At 55.5% G+C, this 16,525-nt stretch overlaps 7 protein-coding genes across 7 annotated transcripts; 2 read left to right on the top strand and 5 right to left on the bottom strand.

Annotated features, from left to right (window-relative positions):
- Window positions 1-22: 22 nt before the first annotated feature.
- CH63R_04433 (Rhomboid family membrane protein) lies at window positions 23-580 on the bottom strand (the record flags this gene model as incomplete). Its single annotated transcript, XM_018299408.1, has 1 exon — window positions 23-580. The coding sequence occupies one exon, from the start codon at window positions 578-580 to the stop codon at window positions 23-25; it is 558 nt and encodes a 185-aa protein (XP_018160654.1).
- Window positions 581-1,552: 972 nt separating this feature from the next.
- Window positions 1,553-3,337, bottom strand: CH63R_04432 (Asparaginase; the record flags this gene model as incomplete). The annotated part of the gene is made up of 2 exons (XM_018299407.1): window positions 1,553-2,955; window positions 3,148-3,337. The coding sequence occupies 2 exons, from the start codon at window positions 3,335-3,337 to the stop codon at window positions 1,553-1,555; spliced, it is 1,593 nt and encodes a 530-aa protein (XP_018160653.1).
- Window positions 3,338-4,741: 1,404 nt separating this feature from the next.
- CH63R_04431 (Serine threonine-protein kinase bur-1) lies at window positions 4,742-6,564 on the top strand (the record flags this gene model as incomplete). Its single annotated transcript, XM_018299406.1, has 4 exons — window positions 4,742-4,881; window positions 4,938-5,019; window positions 5,073-5,635; window positions 5,688-6,564. 4 exons carry the CDS (start codon window positions 4,742-4,744, stop codon window positions 6,562-6,564), a joined length of 1,662 nt encoding a protein of 553 aa, XP_018160652.1.
- A 195-nt stretch (window positions 6,565-6,759) lies between these two features.
- Window positions 6,760-7,371, bottom strand: CH63R_04430 (uncharacterized protein; the record flags this gene model as incomplete). Its single annotated transcript, XM_018299405.1, has 2 exons — window positions 6,760-7,053; window positions 7,189-7,371. 2 exons carry the CDS (start codon window positions 7,369-7,371, stop codon window positions 6,760-6,762), a joined length of 477 nt encoding a protein of 158 aa, XP_018160651.1.
- Window positions 7,372-8,805: 1,434 nt separating this feature from the next.
- CH63R_04429 (5'-AMP-activated protein kinase) lies at window positions 8,806-10,427 on the top strand (the record flags this gene model as incomplete). The annotated part of the gene is made up of 3 exons (XM_018299404.1): window positions 8,806-9,551; window positions 9,750-10,332; window positions 10,383-10,427. The coding sequence occupies 3 exons, from the start codon at window positions 8,806-8,808 to the stop codon at window positions 10,425-10,427; spliced, it is 1,374 nt and encodes a 457-aa protein (XP_018160650.1).
- Window positions 10,428-10,615: 188 nt separating this feature from the next.
- Window positions 10,616-11,785, bottom strand: CH63R_04428 (Glycoprotease; the record flags this gene model as incomplete). The annotated part of the gene is made up of 1 exon (XM_018299403.1): window positions 10,616-11,785. The coding sequence occupies one exon, from the start codon at window positions 11,783-11,785 to the stop codon at window positions 10,616-10,618; it is 1,170 nt and encodes a 389-aa protein (XP_018160649.1).
- A 1,903-nt stretch (window positions 11,786-13,688) lies between these two features.
- On the bottom strand, window positions 13,689-15,720 carry CH63R_04427 (Enhancer of polycomb-like protein; the record flags this gene model as incomplete). Its single annotated transcript, XM_018299402.1, has 2 exons — window positions 13,689-15,404; window positions 15,574-15,720. 2 exons carry the CDS (start codon window positions 15,718-15,720, stop codon window positions 13,689-13,691), a joined length of 1,863 nt encoding a protein of 620 aa, XP_018160648.1.
- Window positions 15,721-16,525: the final 805 nt, after the last annotated feature.

The raw sequence follows: 16,525 nt of genomic DNA, 5'->3' as shown, positions 1-16,525 counted from the left end.
TGCCTTGCTGCCGTCGACCCACTCAGGCCTTCTTATCGCCGTTGTCGTCCTTGCCCTCTTTGCCTTCCTCCTTCTTCGCACTGCTCCAGACCTCGGAAACCTGCTCCACGATCAGGTCGCCCAGCCCCTTGCCCTCCGCCAGCGCCTTAGCATGCTCGGCGCCTCTCTTGGCGTCCCAGTCCTCGGGCTCGCTGCCGTACCAGAGCCGCTGCGCGAGGTTACGCTTCTTGTACTCAATAGCGCGCATCTGCTCCTCCGTCAGCCCCTCGCGGCGCATGCGCTCCTCGCGGAGGAGCTGCTTGGTTCGTTGGGCCTGCTCGGGCAGGGCCGTGGGGAACATGCGCGCGAAGCGCGACTGCACGCGCTGGTAGATGGACTGGCCCGTCCAGTCGTAGGCGAGCTGGTTCGTCGAGGCCGAGAAGCCCGTCGTAAGCATGAAGAAGCGCCAGTCGATGCGCCGCGGGGGGATCAGCATAATGAGCGGGCAGATTATCGACGCCGCAATGGCCGTGTTGTGTACGAGGGGAGGTGTCTGCGGGAGGGCCGGAGAGGATCCCGCGGGCTGTGTTGAGCCGGACATCTTCGGTGGTTTAGAGAGCTGCGATGTTCGGTCGGCCGGGGTTTGACGAGGGTTGAGAAGGGCAGGTATTCCGCCAAGGATGATCGAGGATTGAGTCTCAATGCTTCTCGCTGTTCTGGCTGTTCAGACGCTCATGCGGGTGTCGAGCGCAGGGTAGTAGGTGATGTCGGCGTCTGAGTGGTGTCGAGTCAATGACGAAGGGGAAACAATCGGTTGCAGTTGCAAATGAGAGTGTTTCCCAAAATTTTGAGTCGCGCTAAACAGCGCCGAATGAAAGTGGGGCTGACCCGGGCAACCCCCCCCCCCCCCCCCCCTCCCGAGAGTTCCAAGGAACAGTGAGAGCCGTCTTCCACGGCGCGTACTGATAACCTTCATAACGCACACACCAGCCAGGCAGATTATGGATTGTTACGTTGGCCAATACTTCACATGTTGATGTTTTCTTCGGGCATGCGACTTTATGGTCGAGATGAAAGGCAAGACCTCTTTCGCGAAGCAGGACAAGCGATGGCATAGTCAACGTCTTCGGGTGATGGACAAAATCTAGAGCAACTGAGATTCTCATTCACTAAAGAGATAACACAGCATTAATATACAATCATAACGAGCTAACAATGTTGATCCTGATTCTTACCCTTCCAGTGTTCGTACCATTTCGACTTCAAGCCCACCCCTTCGATTGAGAAGATCACCAATTGCGACGAGGTCTAAAATAAATGCACGAAGATGAGTGTTCCTCAAAGTCATATACACAAATGCATAGAGCCCTGCGATATTTGTATTGCATATGTTAGAGGAAGTTTGCCCTTAGAACTGCGCAAGAAAAGAGCTCGCTCAAAAGCAAACAGGCCCCAGTTTAGAGACGCTTGCTCATCGCATTGTTTGGCCATCATCCTTGAAATTTGGCCTCCAAACATCGATCCTTAGAAACGCCTACAAACACTCATGACCAAATGACAAATTTTAGGTTTCCTACTTTTGAACTCCTCCAGGTGCAGGTGCAGATGCGTGAACAGAACCCAGAATAGCCTCCTCTTCCTGCCACAAATGCGCTCCCGTCTCCTTTAACAGACGCACGCACTCCTCCTTGCCAGTCTTCTCAGCGAGGTAAAGCGGTGTGTTGTTGGCGCGGTTCCGCGCATGCACGCTGGCGCCCCTCGTCAGTAGCTCGCGCAGGATCTCGATATCGGGCCCGACGGCGGCCAGGTGAACGACAGTGTTGCCGGCGTAGTCAGCCATCTTCAGGAGCTCGCGCTGCGCGTCGCTGTCCAGGATCTCCTTCACCGTCCGGACATCGCCGTTTCGTATGGCGTAACCGAGGACGGTAAATGCCGATTCTGACGCCGTTAGCCGGGCTACGACCGAGTCGAGTGAGCCAGATGGATGCGAAAATACCGGGAGTGCCATTTCGGTCATTTCGCCGCGCAGTGACTGCGACATTCGCGCGCTGACCTCGGCAGGCGAGAGTTTCGGAATGGCCAGCAGATACGATAGCTTGGTGAGAGCCGCCTCGGCGGTGAGGTCGAGGCCGAAAATAACGCCGGCGCGACCGAGTTCCGTTCCGGGGCCGTAGACGGGCGAGACGAAACCGCTCATGCACTGGCTGACGTTGACGACGATGACGCCGCGATCGACGGCCGCTTTGATGACCTTGGTCAAGCTGCCGTCAATACCGCTGGGGGCGTTACCCATGCCGAAGGTCTCAAGAATGAGACCGCGCAGGTCGGGAACGCGCAGGACCGAGTCGAGCATCTCCGGCCGGATGCCGGGGAATACCCTAAGACACGCGACGTGGGCGGTGTCGAGATGCTTCGTGACCTGAAGCTCGGCGATTCTGGTAGGTCTCAACACGATGGGCCAGTTAACATCGATACCCAGTCCGTTGACCTTGGCCAGAGGCTCGCAGTTGGGACTGGCAAAGGCCTCGAAGGCGGCGGACGAAACCTTGCTGGTCCTGTTGCCACGGAACAGCTTGTGGTGAAAGAACAGGCCAACCTCGGGGATGACAAATGTGCCTGCAATGATGAGCGAGCCCAGGAGGTTGTCGACGGCGTCCGATTGAAGGGCGAAGATGGAGGCCTGAGAGCCAGTGAGGATAACCGGCTTGCCTAGGTCAGAAAGCATGAAGGAAAGAGCCGAAGCCGTGTACGACAGAGAGTCAGTGCCGTGCAAAACGACAAAACCGTCGAAGAGGCGGTAGTTCTCTCTGATGGTCTGGGCGATCTCGGTCCAGCCTTCCGCCGAAATGGAACTGGAGTCAAGTAACGGGTTGAACTCCAACACGCCGTAGCGAATGTGGCGGGAGTAGGCACTTGGCGGTGTCCTCAAGCTGTCGAGCACTATTTTTTGGCCGTCCTTGATGGCCTCAAGCTGAACTGTATGCTGTTAGTGAAACCCGGCATACGTAGCGGAGGTTCGTGCAGGCTGTGAAAACTGTCTTTCCAATATAAAAGAAACTCTCCGGTCCAAAGCATATGAAGCCTTGATATGTTGAGAAGCCAAGCTATTGCTCATGTTCATGATATGCTCATCACTTCCGGGTGTATAGCGCCTTTCAAACTACGTACCTGGAGGCGACGACTTGTCGTTGAACGAGGGGCGCGGGGCCATGGCATTCTTCAGGAAACCTCCAATGGGCTGAAGTCCGTCGGCGGTTGGCTGCATGCAGATGGTTCCGCCCGTCATGATAATGAGGACTCGAGATTCGGGGTAGTTGGATGCCGGCAGGAGCCGCTCGGCGGTGGGTTCGAAAGCCATTGTGTAGTAGTTGTTGGGCGTTGGCAATGTCGAGTTTCAACAGGTGGGAAAGGGCGGAGAGAAGCAGAGAAGGAGTTGACGTTAAAGTTGAGGGTTTATCAGATAATACCAGAGCCTCCACACACAAGTTGAGGGGCACGGGGTAAAGATGGAGGAGCAAGAGGTTTTGTATGGAGAGCACGGCGACAACAGTTGGCCAGGGTCACGGGTTGTGCAAAATTTTGTAAATTTTGCCCAACTGCGTCGAGCAGCGGTTAGCGATGGATGAAAGCACGTAAGTGGAGACGAATGGCGAGTCAATCAAGTCATTTGCGGCATGGCAAGTAGAAATGGCACATGGACAAGTCCGGCGAACGGCGAAGGTCTGTTTGTCACTGACTAGAGCTGACATTAGGTTAATGCGCGCCTGTCCTGTGCTTGGCCCAAGAGTCAGATAAGGAAAGACTTGAGAGTGTGGGCAAACATTAACGGTTGCCTCTCCACGCTCAAAGGGACACCTTATCGCGATAACTTAGAGATATTGCGAAATTTGGGCGACAACTCGAGCATCGTGGGGGAAAGACAATCCAAAAGCCGATAGCGGATAGCGGGCAGAGTTTTGGAGGGGTAATAATTAAGTAACAGAACGACCATGGCCGCAGCGTGACCGTCTCCAGAAGCCGGGGCATGGCTGGTCTAGACAACGATGGGGAGGGAAGAGTTGCTGGCCCAAGCTGAACGTTGTAGATGGTTCAGGTGTGTTCTGGCCAGGACCAATGTTGGCATTCAGTTTCGTGCCAAGTTCGCTATCTTCTACTTAGGTAGGTAGGTGGCGGTTGGGACAAACTTATGGCAGTTGCTCAAACTTGTGTCTATTCAAAATGCGACAGTTGCTTGCAGAAGTTGGTTGACCTTCGGACGATGACGCAGTGCGCGTGTTAGTGCCAAGCCAAACCTGCCAATTTCACTGGGCATGGGGGAGGGGGTACGTACCATCCTTCAATGGATCTGTGAGGTGAGACTCAACTTCTAGGAACTTGGGTCAGTCGGTACCTAAGCGGAATGACCCGCAAGGCAGGACCAGGGATTTTCCGCGTTTTTTGGGGTCCCAGGCCGTGGCATCGTCAATCTAGAGCCTGGTTAGGATTCTGCCGCAGACACCATCGAAACACCAAACCATCTTCAACGACCTGGGCGCGACCTGAAATCGAAAACCAGCAGCACCAGCAGCTCCCTTGTCGTGCAACGAATCATTTACTCAGCAAACATTCAAGAACGACCGCAATAATATACGTCGCCAACTCAATAGCAATGCGATCCGTTTAGCCGCGCCCCTCGCTGCCACTCTCATCTCTTACCAGAGCTTCGATCGAGCAAGCGAATTTCCGACGCGACAGGCGCATCTCGCCGCGTTTTGCAGCCATCATGGATTCCGGTGCTTCTAACGGCGGCGTCTCCCCTCGAACGTTTGCGATGCAGCATCAGCGGCCTAGGGCGAGTTTTCAGGGTTGCTCGCGAATCACCGACTATGAGCTCCTCGGCAAGCTGGGCGAGGGCACTTTCGGGTAGGTCCGCTTCGAGCCATCGCTTCCTCAGTTACGATACTGATAACACTCTGCAGTGAGGTACATCGCGCGAAATCACGAAAGACAAACGCCCACGTTGCTCTCAAGAAAATCATCATGCATCATGAGAAAGATGGCGTGCGTTTGGTACCAATCCCCAAATTCCTCAGCCATCAGCTGACGGTCGACAGTTCCCAATAACGGCATTACGCGAAATCAAACTTTTGAAGTTGCTCTCCCATAAGAACATCCTACAGCTCGTAGACATGGCTGTGGAGCATCCTCAGAGAGCTAGTAAGTCGCTTATGCTCAACTACCCGTCTCGCCAGCAGCAATTCCTGACCCGGATTGTCACAGGCGACAAGCGAAAACGGCCAATCATGTACATGGCAACTCCGTACATGGACCATGATCTATCCGGTCTCCTTGATAATCCCTCTGTTCACTTCACTGAACCCCAGATCAAATGCTACATGCTGCAGCTTCTCGAAGGGTTGCGATACCTGCACGAAAACCATATACTGCATAGGGATATGAAGGCCGCCAACCTTTTAATCAACAACAAGGGCATTCTCCAGATTGCCGACTTTGGTCTGGCGAGACACTATGAAGGGCCAACGCCGAAGCCGGGCCACGGCGCCGGTGAGGGTAAAAGAGAATATACCGGTTTGGTCGTCACTAGATGGTACCGACCCCCCGAACTTTTGCTTCATCTGAAGAAATACACGACCGCAATCGACGTCTGGGGTGTTGGGTGAGTTTCGAACCTGTGTTTCCTGCTTACGAAATACTGACCCATCCGACAGCTGCGTCTTTGGCGAAATGCTTGTTGGAAAGCCAATTTTGGCTGGCGAGAGCGACACTCACCAACTTGACATCATTTGGGATCTGATGGGATCGCCCACACCGGACAACATGCCTCTGTTTAACACGCTTCCGGGCGCCGAAGCTGTTGTGCCGCGCCCGCGACCTGGCAGTTTGTCTAGCAGGTTTAGAGAGCACGGGACGGGTGCCATTTCTTTGCTGAAGGAGCTCCTCAAACTCGATTGGAGAAGTCGCATCAACGCTGGAGACGCCCTCAATCATCCATACTTCAAAATGGCCCCTATGCCAGCCGAGCCGGGCGATCTCCCGACCTTTGAGGACAGTCACGAGCTAGATAGGCGAAAGTTCCATGACCGCCAAGCGAAACTGCCACCTGCACCAAAGGGGGGCACGGTGGGCATGGGTCCCGAGGCGCATGGCGCAAACGCCGGGTTCAACAACGCCGACGCTTACAACAACCGTAACGGTGTGAACGGAACCCGTCACCCTAACATGCCCGGTGGCCACCGCAACGGGGACGAGCGTAGACCAGCTTGGCAGCGAGACAGAGGCTTGCCACCAAGACCGCCTCCACCCGAGTACGTCAACGGCGGCCCTTTGGACCGCGATGCTTTCCGGGACAGAGATCGGGACAGGCGGCCCAGGAGCAGAGGAGGTAGGGCGCCCGACGTGGACACCTACATCCCGAGCTACAGGGACGAAGCCCCTCGACATCGGGAAGAACGTCCTCCGCGCGACCGTCGTCGCAACAGTAGAGATGAACGATGGCATGACAGAGACTGGGATCGCAGAACGAGAAGCCGCAGTCGCTCACCGATCAGAGATCGCGAGCGAGATCGGGACATGTACCGCAGATGAGATCACGTTCTTGATCACAGGATACTAAAGTATCGGAGGGCAGGGCGGGCAGCTCGACGAAGCACAAGAACTGGCGTTTGAGGGCGAGAGGCATATTCCTAAGCAGGGTTGGCATTTTCAAAGTGATTCCCAAGTAACGAGTGCTTCTCTTGCACGCCGCGTACGGTAGACATTAAGAGACTTCGAAATACATGTTCAAATCTCGGAATCGTCATCGTCCTCCTCGTGAATCGTCTGCGACCAGAGCCCCGGCGTCCGCCTCCGTCTCTTCGGGGGTGGCTTGTTGAGAATATGCCAGTCTGTCTCGTAGGACGACGAGTCTTCCGTCTTACCGGTTCCCGGTCGCTCCGATGAGGGTGTTGAAGGCATTGGAGTTGGAGGCAAAGATCTCGACCTGTTGTCACCCATGCCGAAGATTGTAGTGATCACGCCGGATGTGCAAGACATAGTCAGGCCAGCCACGATGCCAATGCAAGCGCCGCAGGCCAGCTGGGAGGAGGTTAGCAAATCAGCCGTCCAGCTGTTACGGAGGGCAATGAGTGAACCGACAAAGGTGTAGAGGGGCTGTGAGCGTTAGCGCTGCTGTAGATGAACCACGTTGCAAGGGATAGATAGGAAGCCTACCTGGAGGCTGGCTAGAAAGTCCATGATGGCTTGGCCCCATCCGATGACATATGACGCCATGAGTATGAGCGGCGACAACAAGATGAGGGCGGTGTTGATGAACAGGGCCACGGGCTTCCATGCGATCCTCGCAGGCCAGGTTGCGATGGCGAAAACGCCAGAGGCATACGACAGCGACGCCATGTCGTGATGGGGAGCTAGGAGGGTGACGTTATGATGTGTAGGTATATAATGGAGAACAGCTCGATGTACGCTGGTCCTGAAGATGAAGGTGGTGGTCCCGTTCTGCCAGTTAGAACATAGCGAAAGGGTGAGCAGGCTTGCAGTAGACGAGAACGCAGTCGATCGATGGAAGCGGTGGTTCCGAAGGGAGGTTATTAACGTTAAGATTCGGCTTGTTAATTTGTGAGATGGGCATTAGATGTCGTGCATTCCAGCCTGCCTACCGGGGTTTTCAGGGGTTAATGTAGCGACAGGCGCGAGCTAGCCGACTCGACGCCTGCAAGTAGCCTCCAGCATTGTCGAGTTGCTAGATAGATATTAGACGAGCCTGCACTTAAACTCAATCATAAAGGCGCGTGCGCACTGACCATGTAAAGACATCGGCTAGATATTTCCCTTTTGGTCATCGCTATCGTCTGGAGTCAATTTATCATCGCTCAGATTGATTGCAAAGCGGCAACGTGATGAAATCAACGGCTTACTTTTCTCGTCGAAGATTTCATTTGATAATGTAGACAAAGTTCCAAGAGCCCCTCCAAGATAGGATGGATCGTGGATATTAGTGTAGGTATCGTACTTTCGTCACCCACTGATCGGCTAAGCAGAGGCCCACCGGTACTTGTTTCCCCACGTCCCGCAGTAATAGATACGGAGTACCACTCAGGTACAGCTTATCTGGCTTCGGCCACGTTCTATCTGCAATCACTGCGGTACACATCACACACACCACGCACACAGCCTAATCTCCCACCTCGACTTCCAGTCCGTTGTTGAACTAAACTGACCTCTCATCCAATCTCCAAAAGGCGAGCCACTTGCACCCGCACACTGTCACCTCATCCAAAAGACACATCGTCAGCCCATCTGCAACGCCATATTGTCTGGCCTTGCCCTCCCTTCCACGCAGAATTCAACAGCTTCCGATCACCCTTTCAATCGCACATTTTTGCCCTGCATCGTCTCGTGGAGGATGCTACAATAAAGTCGTAAACCCCGCGCCTGCTATCGTCGTGCAATCGCACCTTACCTAACCAGGCTTGCACGAAGGCCAGTCGCAGCTACCTCACTCTACCCGACGTGGGGAGATTGGGTCCCGACTACCCCCGGATCGTGACTACCGCCGAATCATTGCCTTGCACTCATCTTGACAGCGCTCCCCTCTCGCGCCTTTCCCTGCACTACTACCGAAGCCCGCACCGCCTGCCGTGTCCGCCGGACGTCGTCAATTACCCGAGGGTGAACGAGGGAGAAAAAAAAAAAGGAAAACCCGATCCAGACTCGGTCTGGCCAGGTCCTAGAATCACCTGCCCCCAGACCATACACACGCAGCGAGACCAGGCCGGCCGTCGTGTCCCACCCAACGAGCGAATCTGGACGAAGAAGGAACAATACAAAATGGGGAACAACCCCTCGTCGTCGTCCAAGCCCGCGACGCCTGTCTCGTCACAGGACTCTCCCAAGCACCACCACCAACACCATAAGAGGGAATCCAAACACATCATTCCGCCCCGATCCGCTGAGCGAGTCGCTGCCCCGCCCGAACCCTCCCTCACCCAGGCACAAGGTTCCACGGCCACAAAGGGCCCCAAGCCTCTCCAGGCTATTCCAATTTCCAACTTCACCACCGGCTCTCCCTCGTCGAACTCGAGTAACTCCGCCCCGCAACCCAAGCCCCCCGAATCCAAGAACGTCGTCCGCGATGCGCCTAGTAAGCCCGTAGACGTTCCTGCTGCTGCCGCCGCGACCGAATCTTCCTCCCTCCGGTCCCATTACTCCGCCCACATGATCGAACCAGCCTTGGTCGGGAACAGCAGCGTGAACGACATGTCGTATCTGACACGTCCGCCGCGCATGCCGCTCCCCATCGAAGAAGAGATACACACTCCCGGCTCGCCCATTATCGCCCCCGCCGATGCCAACGATGCCAGCGTTGCCGAGGTGGAAACTCTCGAGGATGGCATGACTAGGAAGTCGTCGGCGCTGAGCACGAACACTGTCGAAGAAGAAGACGGCGAGGAGTTGATTGTCGATAAGACGAGGCCCACGGTGCCGACACGTCTCGAATGGCGTAAGGGAGGAGGCAAGATCTACGTCACGGGAACCATCTTCCAATGGAACCGCAAGCATAGATTACATCCTGTGTAAGTTCCACTCCCGCCGGCATGGATCTCGGCTGCCTTCGTTACATCCGTGGACCCCCAGTCGGTTGAGACCCCAGCCCCCCCCCCCCCCCCCCCCCCCCCACGAGCTGACTTGCCCGTGCTGGACAATATCTGCAGCGTTGCATTTTGAGATTGGCGGAATGGCTTCAATTTGGGCTGACAAGTCTTGTTAAACAGCGACGGGCAACCCGGCGTGTTTGCGGCGACGATTCACATCCTCCCAGGTACACATCATGTTAGGTTCCTGGTGGACGGAATAATGCAGACCTCGCCTGACCTGCCAACAACTGTGGATTTTGGAAACAATTTGGTCAACTTTATTGAAGTCAGCGCAGACGACCTGCCGGCGAAGGCGCCCGTTGAGCCTGGAAAGGACGGCGTCGCCTCGGCAGCCACTGTTGACAAAGGCGGTGTCAAAACGTCTGCATCGCAAGCCGACGAGCAACCCAAGCCCCCTAGAGGCAGAGAGGTGCCATCGCCGAGCCAGTACTTTCAGCAGATACCCAAGTACCTGGTGGATTTCGACCAGCCCGAGGACTCGCCGGCATATCAGTACGCGGTGACGGCTATCGAGAAATTGCCGACTCCCCCCAGTTTACCTGGCTTCTTGGGCAAGCCCATTCTGAACGCTGCGGTGCTCATGAAGGACGACAACAGCGTTCTTAACATGCCCAACCATACTGTTCTCAACCATCTTGCAACCAGTAGCATCAAGAACAACATTCTGGCGGTCTCTGCCACAACACGCTATAAAAACAAGGTAAGCCGGCAACTTGCTACTTCTGAGTCCATTGTTGATACCAGAAACAGTACGTCACGACAATCATATATAAACCCACTACGACAGACGATTAGCCAAGGAAGGGCCTGGAGTTGCGATTGCCCTCTTGGATTTCGCCACCCGAAAGATATACCGTACATCACTAGTCATTACTACAAATGGTGTGATATATGATGGTCTGGGAAGTTATTTGCCACTCATAGCCATGGGGCAATGGAATTGAACTGGCATAATGCGCCGTGTTGACCGATAAGGAGTATTTTCATTCTCTCCATTTAATGTGAACCTCGTCTGTCCTAAAGCGTTGCGTGCAAGAACTGTCCTCCAGCGGCGTCCTAAAGCCCGTCTCGTAGGCCAACAGACCGGCGTGCGCAATCATGATGCCATTGTCGATGCAGAACCTCTCGTCGGTGGCGTACACGCTGCCGCCCCTCTCCTTGGCCATCTCGCCCATCATCTCCTGCAGGCGCTCGTTGCAGCCAACGCCGCCAACGATCAGCACCTGGTTGCTACCGACGTGAGCCATGGCCCGCTCTGTGATCTCAACCAGCATCGCGAACACGGTTTCTTGCAGCGAGAAGCACAGGTCCGCCGGCGTAAACGTGTCCTCACCCTTGTCCTGGGCCGCCTTCATCTGCGCCGCTAGGATGTCCGCAAAGGCCAAGATGCCCGAGAACGAGCAGTCCATGCCCTTGACGGCGTATGGCAATTCGAGCAGCCGCGTCCCCTGCTTGGCGAGCTGCTCGATGTTGTAGCCCGGAGCCGGGTCGTTGCTAATCTCTAGGGTGCGGGCGAAGCGGTCGAGGCAGTTGCCCACGGCGATGTCAAGGGTCTCGCCGAAGATACGGTACCGCTGTTCGGCGTAGGCGATGACTTGGCTGTTGCCGCCGCTGACATACAGCACGACGGGGTTCTGGGCGCCGGTGATGGTGCGGCCCATCTCGATGTGGCCAACGCAGTGGTTGACGCCGACGAGGGGCTTGTCCCAAAGCAGGCTCAGAGTACGGGCAGCGACGGCAACCGATGTCAGGGGCGCGCCCATGCCGGGGCCCTTTGTGAAGCAGACGCAGTCGAGGTCGGCGGGAGCGACGCCGGCGTCGCGGAGGGCGCGGCGGGCAAGCTGTACAAAATGGGCGCGGTGGTGCTTGGCCGTGTCCTTGGGCAGGAAGCCCGTGCCTGGGGGAGAGACGAAGGTGTGCCGGATGTTGGAGAGGATGGTGGACTCGGCGCCGTTGTGGAGCATCACACCGATGCCGAGCTTGTTGGCGGAGCCTTCGCAGCCGAGGGCGAGGAGGCCTCGCTTTTTAGTCATGGTTACTGTCGTCAGCTTAGAGGGGGATTCAGTCACCGTCATCGGTGGTGGTGGCGGCGGTTGCGTAGTTGTGTCGGCGTCGAGGGGCCTCTTTGGGGGGCGTCGGGTGATGTTGCTCATGGGATGGGGCACGATCAGTCCTCTAAGTAGGTGGTACCTGGCCCACCTCCACGTCGGTCCTCCTAGTGTTTCTTGAGCTGCCCTCAAAAATGTCGTCTAGCAAGCAATATATGGGTATGGGCGCCACGTAGTCCAATTCATGAGGTCGTGTTGTAATTATCTTTCGGCTGTCTTCAACAGCGACCAGTGGCCGAGGCGTCAAAGAAGACGATGAGGAAGGAAAAAAAGGAAAACTTGTTGACGTAGGAGGGGTAGCAACGGTAATTAGTCGTTGGTGGGATGTCCCCTCCCAATTTGTGGACGGGGGTCATGTGGGTTCCAACCGTAGGTAATCTACCTACCTCCCAAGGCACTGGTCCCCTGGCCGGCCGGCCGGCCCCCCAAATGGCACCTCAGAATGCAGAAAAGCACAGCTGCCACAAACCGTCTTTCCCACCGCACAGGACCCTTAGCGTTCTATCCTAGGCTTGCTTGCGCAACGACCAAGAAACCCCTAGCCCCGGCCCGGCCCAGCCTTCTTCTGGCTGACATATGCTCTGCTCTGCTTCGCCTTACCTCCCAGCAAACGCCTTCCGCATCACCTCCTCTCGCAGGAAACCAAACCTCCGACAATTGACCGCCCCCGCTCAAGTATAGCCTCAATAAATCGGTCAATCTTCTCCGGACTGGACGGCCAGAGACTTCATTCGTTCTTTCGGCGAGAGTTTGGAGCCACCCGAACAGCGAGTAGGTAACCCAGGCCACACAAAGAGGTCCAGCGCAATTATCCCCACACCCACCACCCGGCAAGCCTCGACAAGAAGTGGACTCCTCTTCACAAACACAATTCTTTCTCTGCTACCTACTTTTACCCAATCTACTTACTCATCGTCAATACCCTACCCTTCTTCACTGCTGTCTTTTGGGTCGAATACTCATTTTCCTTTCCAGTCTCCTATTCTCTCTTTGGCGGATGCCATCGCTGCCAAATTCTCGCTTGGGCTATGCGCCCTCCTACATCTGATCGCCGAAGGGATCTGCGGGCACAGATCTGCCGAATCGGGTGCTCGGGACAGACAAAGGTCATGTCTGCTGACACCTCACCACGACCGGAGTTTCTGATCTCCTGCCTTCTCACAACATATCCAGCCCTTCTGGGTCTCTCGGCCGCTTTCTCTCTCATCCTCACACTTTTTTCTTTCTCTTAAGCTAGAGTGCTTCTCGAGAGTCGGCACGAGTCCGACCAGAGGTTTCGTCACCATGACCGTCATAATGCCGCGCTAGACCACCCGCTCGTCGCAAACTCCTCGAGTCACTTTACAACCCATCTCCTCGTTCGGCACCACCGCAAGCTGACGCATACCAAGTCACCAGACGCTTTAACCCAACCACCCATATATCTATGGACAAATTGTACGAAAGCACGCAGGTCCTGGGCGCCCGTCGACATCTCCGAGGTCTCAAGTAGGGCCCAGACACACGGCACGAGGCCTCGCGGCCAGGTCAAGGTCGACTCCGAGCATGACCTCTAACAGCATCAGAAAAACGCGCATGACAAACCAGAGTCTCTCCCTACACCGACACAAAAGCATCACCTACACGAAGACAAGAAAGACCTCAAGCACCAAATGTCATTATTGGTCATGTTCATTGTGGTGGGGAATTCATCTTCCTCGCCTAATGCACTGGTCTTGGCAGACCGCCTCCCCAACTCCTCGTCGCCATGCTTCCTTTACATTTATATACTTTACATGGGAATCGCCACAACCCAAAAACGCCGCGCCGCGCCGACCCGACCGTCCTGCCTGCCACCAGGACCTCTGTACAAAACCAAAAGACAACCAAACACCATGCGGGGGGGGTATACAACACATCATCCGGGGATGAGGAGTAGAGATTCGCGTCTCGACGACTTGTCCATATCTCATGAGGGGGCGGCTTGAGCTGGCGCGGCTTGAGCTGGTGCGGCTTGAGCTGGTGGTGACGACTGCGATGGGTGCCGTTGCTGCTGCTGCTGCTGCTGCTGCTGCAATTGCTGTTGTTGCTGCAGTGCGACTTGAGCCTGCGGCGTCGGAGGCTGCGGCAGTGCCGGTCTGCTGCCAGCTACTCCAGCTGCTTGCGGGGGTACCGAACCATTGACTAGACCCTCAGGTGGGAGTTGCCGACGCTGGTAGACGTACTGAGACAACGGGATGGTGGCCCGGAACTTTAACGCCCGAGTGTCGTACGGGTCGACCTCGTACACCGGCGTCTCGTCCTCGTCGTCTTGGTCATACTTCCATCGGTCGGTATACTCCTCACCCTCCTCCACCCTCGGGGGCGTTGTCATTCCCCGACGGTCGATCCACAAACGACCCAGCCGTCCAATACGGCGACGGAACGCTGGCTGGCTACAGGAAGGCTTCTCCTTACCGCCCGCCTTGAACTGGAACAGCGGCATGTTGTTTCTATCGACAATCGGCTCTGTCTCATCATCGACATCCATGGCATCCGACTCCGATGATGTGGAAGCGGGAGGCGTCATGAGGTACTGAGTCTTAGCGGGTCGGAAGCTGGCCTCCATACCCTGTTCCTTGACCGGGGATAAGGGATCTCGGGTGAGGTCCACATGGTTTTGGTTCCACTTTCTGTGGTTGTGGACCTTGCTTTCAACATCTGCCCGCAACTCATTCTCCTTTTCAGCAAGCTTATCCGCCAACTGCAATAGGTCTGCCTCCATGGACCGACCATCTGGACGCACGGCAATGCGGAGATGGTTGCCAGGCGGCTTTTGCAGAGCAGGCACTTCTGCAGGCTTCTTCTTTGGAGGCTGTGCTCCCGTCAGCATCAGTTCCCGGATCTTTGGGTCGTGGGGGGCATTGTATACCTTGTGGTTGATGAGGTCTTCGTCTTCGGTTTTGATACCGAGCTTGACCTTCATCTCCTTAAGCTTGGCCCTCTGCTCGAAGATGGCGCGGTCAAAGGTGAGGAGTTCACGCTTGAGCATCTCACGCTCATAGGACTGAATGATGAGTTGGCGTCCGTCCTCGAGTTCTCTGCGAAGTCGCTTGAGTTTCTCGGCGCTCTGGACATCTCTCTGCCTAGTCTTGCGCGTCTGTCTGGCCTCGCGACGTCTGAAGCAGACATAAGGATCGGCCTCGTCACTCTCCTGGTGCGTCTCGAACCTGACGCTAGGGTGGATGGGTTTGTTGCCAAGCGCTTGCCGACGCGACTTCCAGTGCTCATACACATGCTTGGCATGTCCCATGAGCTTGTTGCCGCCAAGCGAGGTAAGTGAGGGAACCATCAGGTCATAGCCAACCACAGTGTTGTCTATTGATGCGAAGGGGGTCTGTTCGGAGGCAGTCTCCTCAAACACTTCCATGATGCGTTCGAAATCATCTTCCGACAACTGGGAAGCCACGGTCTTCTTGGTGGAATTGTACTGCCTCAAGAATTCATCGTCTTCCGTAGTCATGTCATAGGAAACTCCTATACATTCCTCGACGGTTTGCGAGAAACGGATGTAAGAGGTGGGCTGCTGGAAATGACTCGGGTAGAGTTGATCATAGTTGATCTGGCTCTCCTGAGGAGGCGGAACAGGAATTTCTTGGTCATTGCTGGTACCGGCCTCTTTTAGGATGGATTGGAGATGGTATTCCTAAGGATGCCAGGTCAGTATGTCGCTGGTTTGCCGACGATGGTCGACAACGGGCAGCAAGTGAGAAGTGGGTAAGCCAGGTAGGTGGGTAGGTAGGTGGGTGCCAAGACATATCACATGCTGAGTCACGTGATATCTGGCTGCGAAATGGAAGGAAAAAGTGACTCACTGTTTCCTCGGCTGCCTCGACACCGGTCGCGATCTGGGTTTCGGTAGTCAAAGATTCGTACTCTGCAGCGTCGATATCGTCCTCTCTGAGAACGGGAAGAAGCGTCTTGACGCTCAACTTCTTGACTCGGACTTTCCTAGTAGACATGGTGGCGGGTGGGGGGTCGAAGGCGGAAAGCCAGCGGAAAATCCGCGAAGAAAGTCGATCAAGTCATACAGGGGTTTATTCGACGTCGATTTTTGCAGTCTGGAGGGATAAAAATCGACGTTGTTGGGTTTGGTTTGATGGTCGAACTGTCGCTGCTTGATGAGGTGACGTTGAGATTGTTCTCGCGCGAAAACTTTTCCTGGTGCCAGTCGGACTTTTCGTTTTGGAGTCGTGTCGGTAAGTACCACGCAGTAGCGATTGCGCTGAGGAGGTACATTTGAGGCGCTCGGACCAGTGGCCGGATCGGACCTGGGAAGCAGAGACTCGCCGACGTCCCATGGAAGTGACTGGCACCCGCCCAAAAATCGCCTGAAAATAGGGGGAAGCTGCCAGACAAGTCACGTGCTGGTCAAGCCCGGTGCTGCAAAAGCCCCAGCAAACTGAGCCGTGTTTGGAACAACGTTTTGCATTTCATGTTGTTCTGTAGCGCAGGCCGTATATCTCATTTCCAACTTTTCTTTTCTCAAGTCATGTTCCCGAAACTCAAATGGCAGTGGTGATACATCTGATACTTCGCCGGCCGTCGTACGTCTATCAAATGTAGGTGACTTGGTCCCAAAAATGGTCTGTGCGTCAGCATCCTGCGTTGGCGGCGGTGGGTTCTGGTTCTGGCTCGGGTCGCTGTTCAGCTGCCTGAATCCACGTCCAATCCCGTCCAGTCCAATCCGGCGCCTGGTCGCCGCCTGTCCTTACTTTGACTACCCACGCCCGTGCCTATTGTGCTTCTATTTGCTTAGCCTTGCGC

The sequence above is a fragment of the Colletotrichum higginsianum genome, chromosome 3, assembly GCF_001672515.1.
Source record: "Colletotrichum higginsianum IMI 349063 chromosome 3, whole genome shotgun sequence".
NCBI lineage: Eukaryota > Fungi > Ascomycota > Sordariomycetes > Glomerellales > Glomerellaceae > Colletotrichum > Colletotrichum higginsianum.
This window is presented reverse-complemented; position numbering and strand designations above follow the sequence as displayed.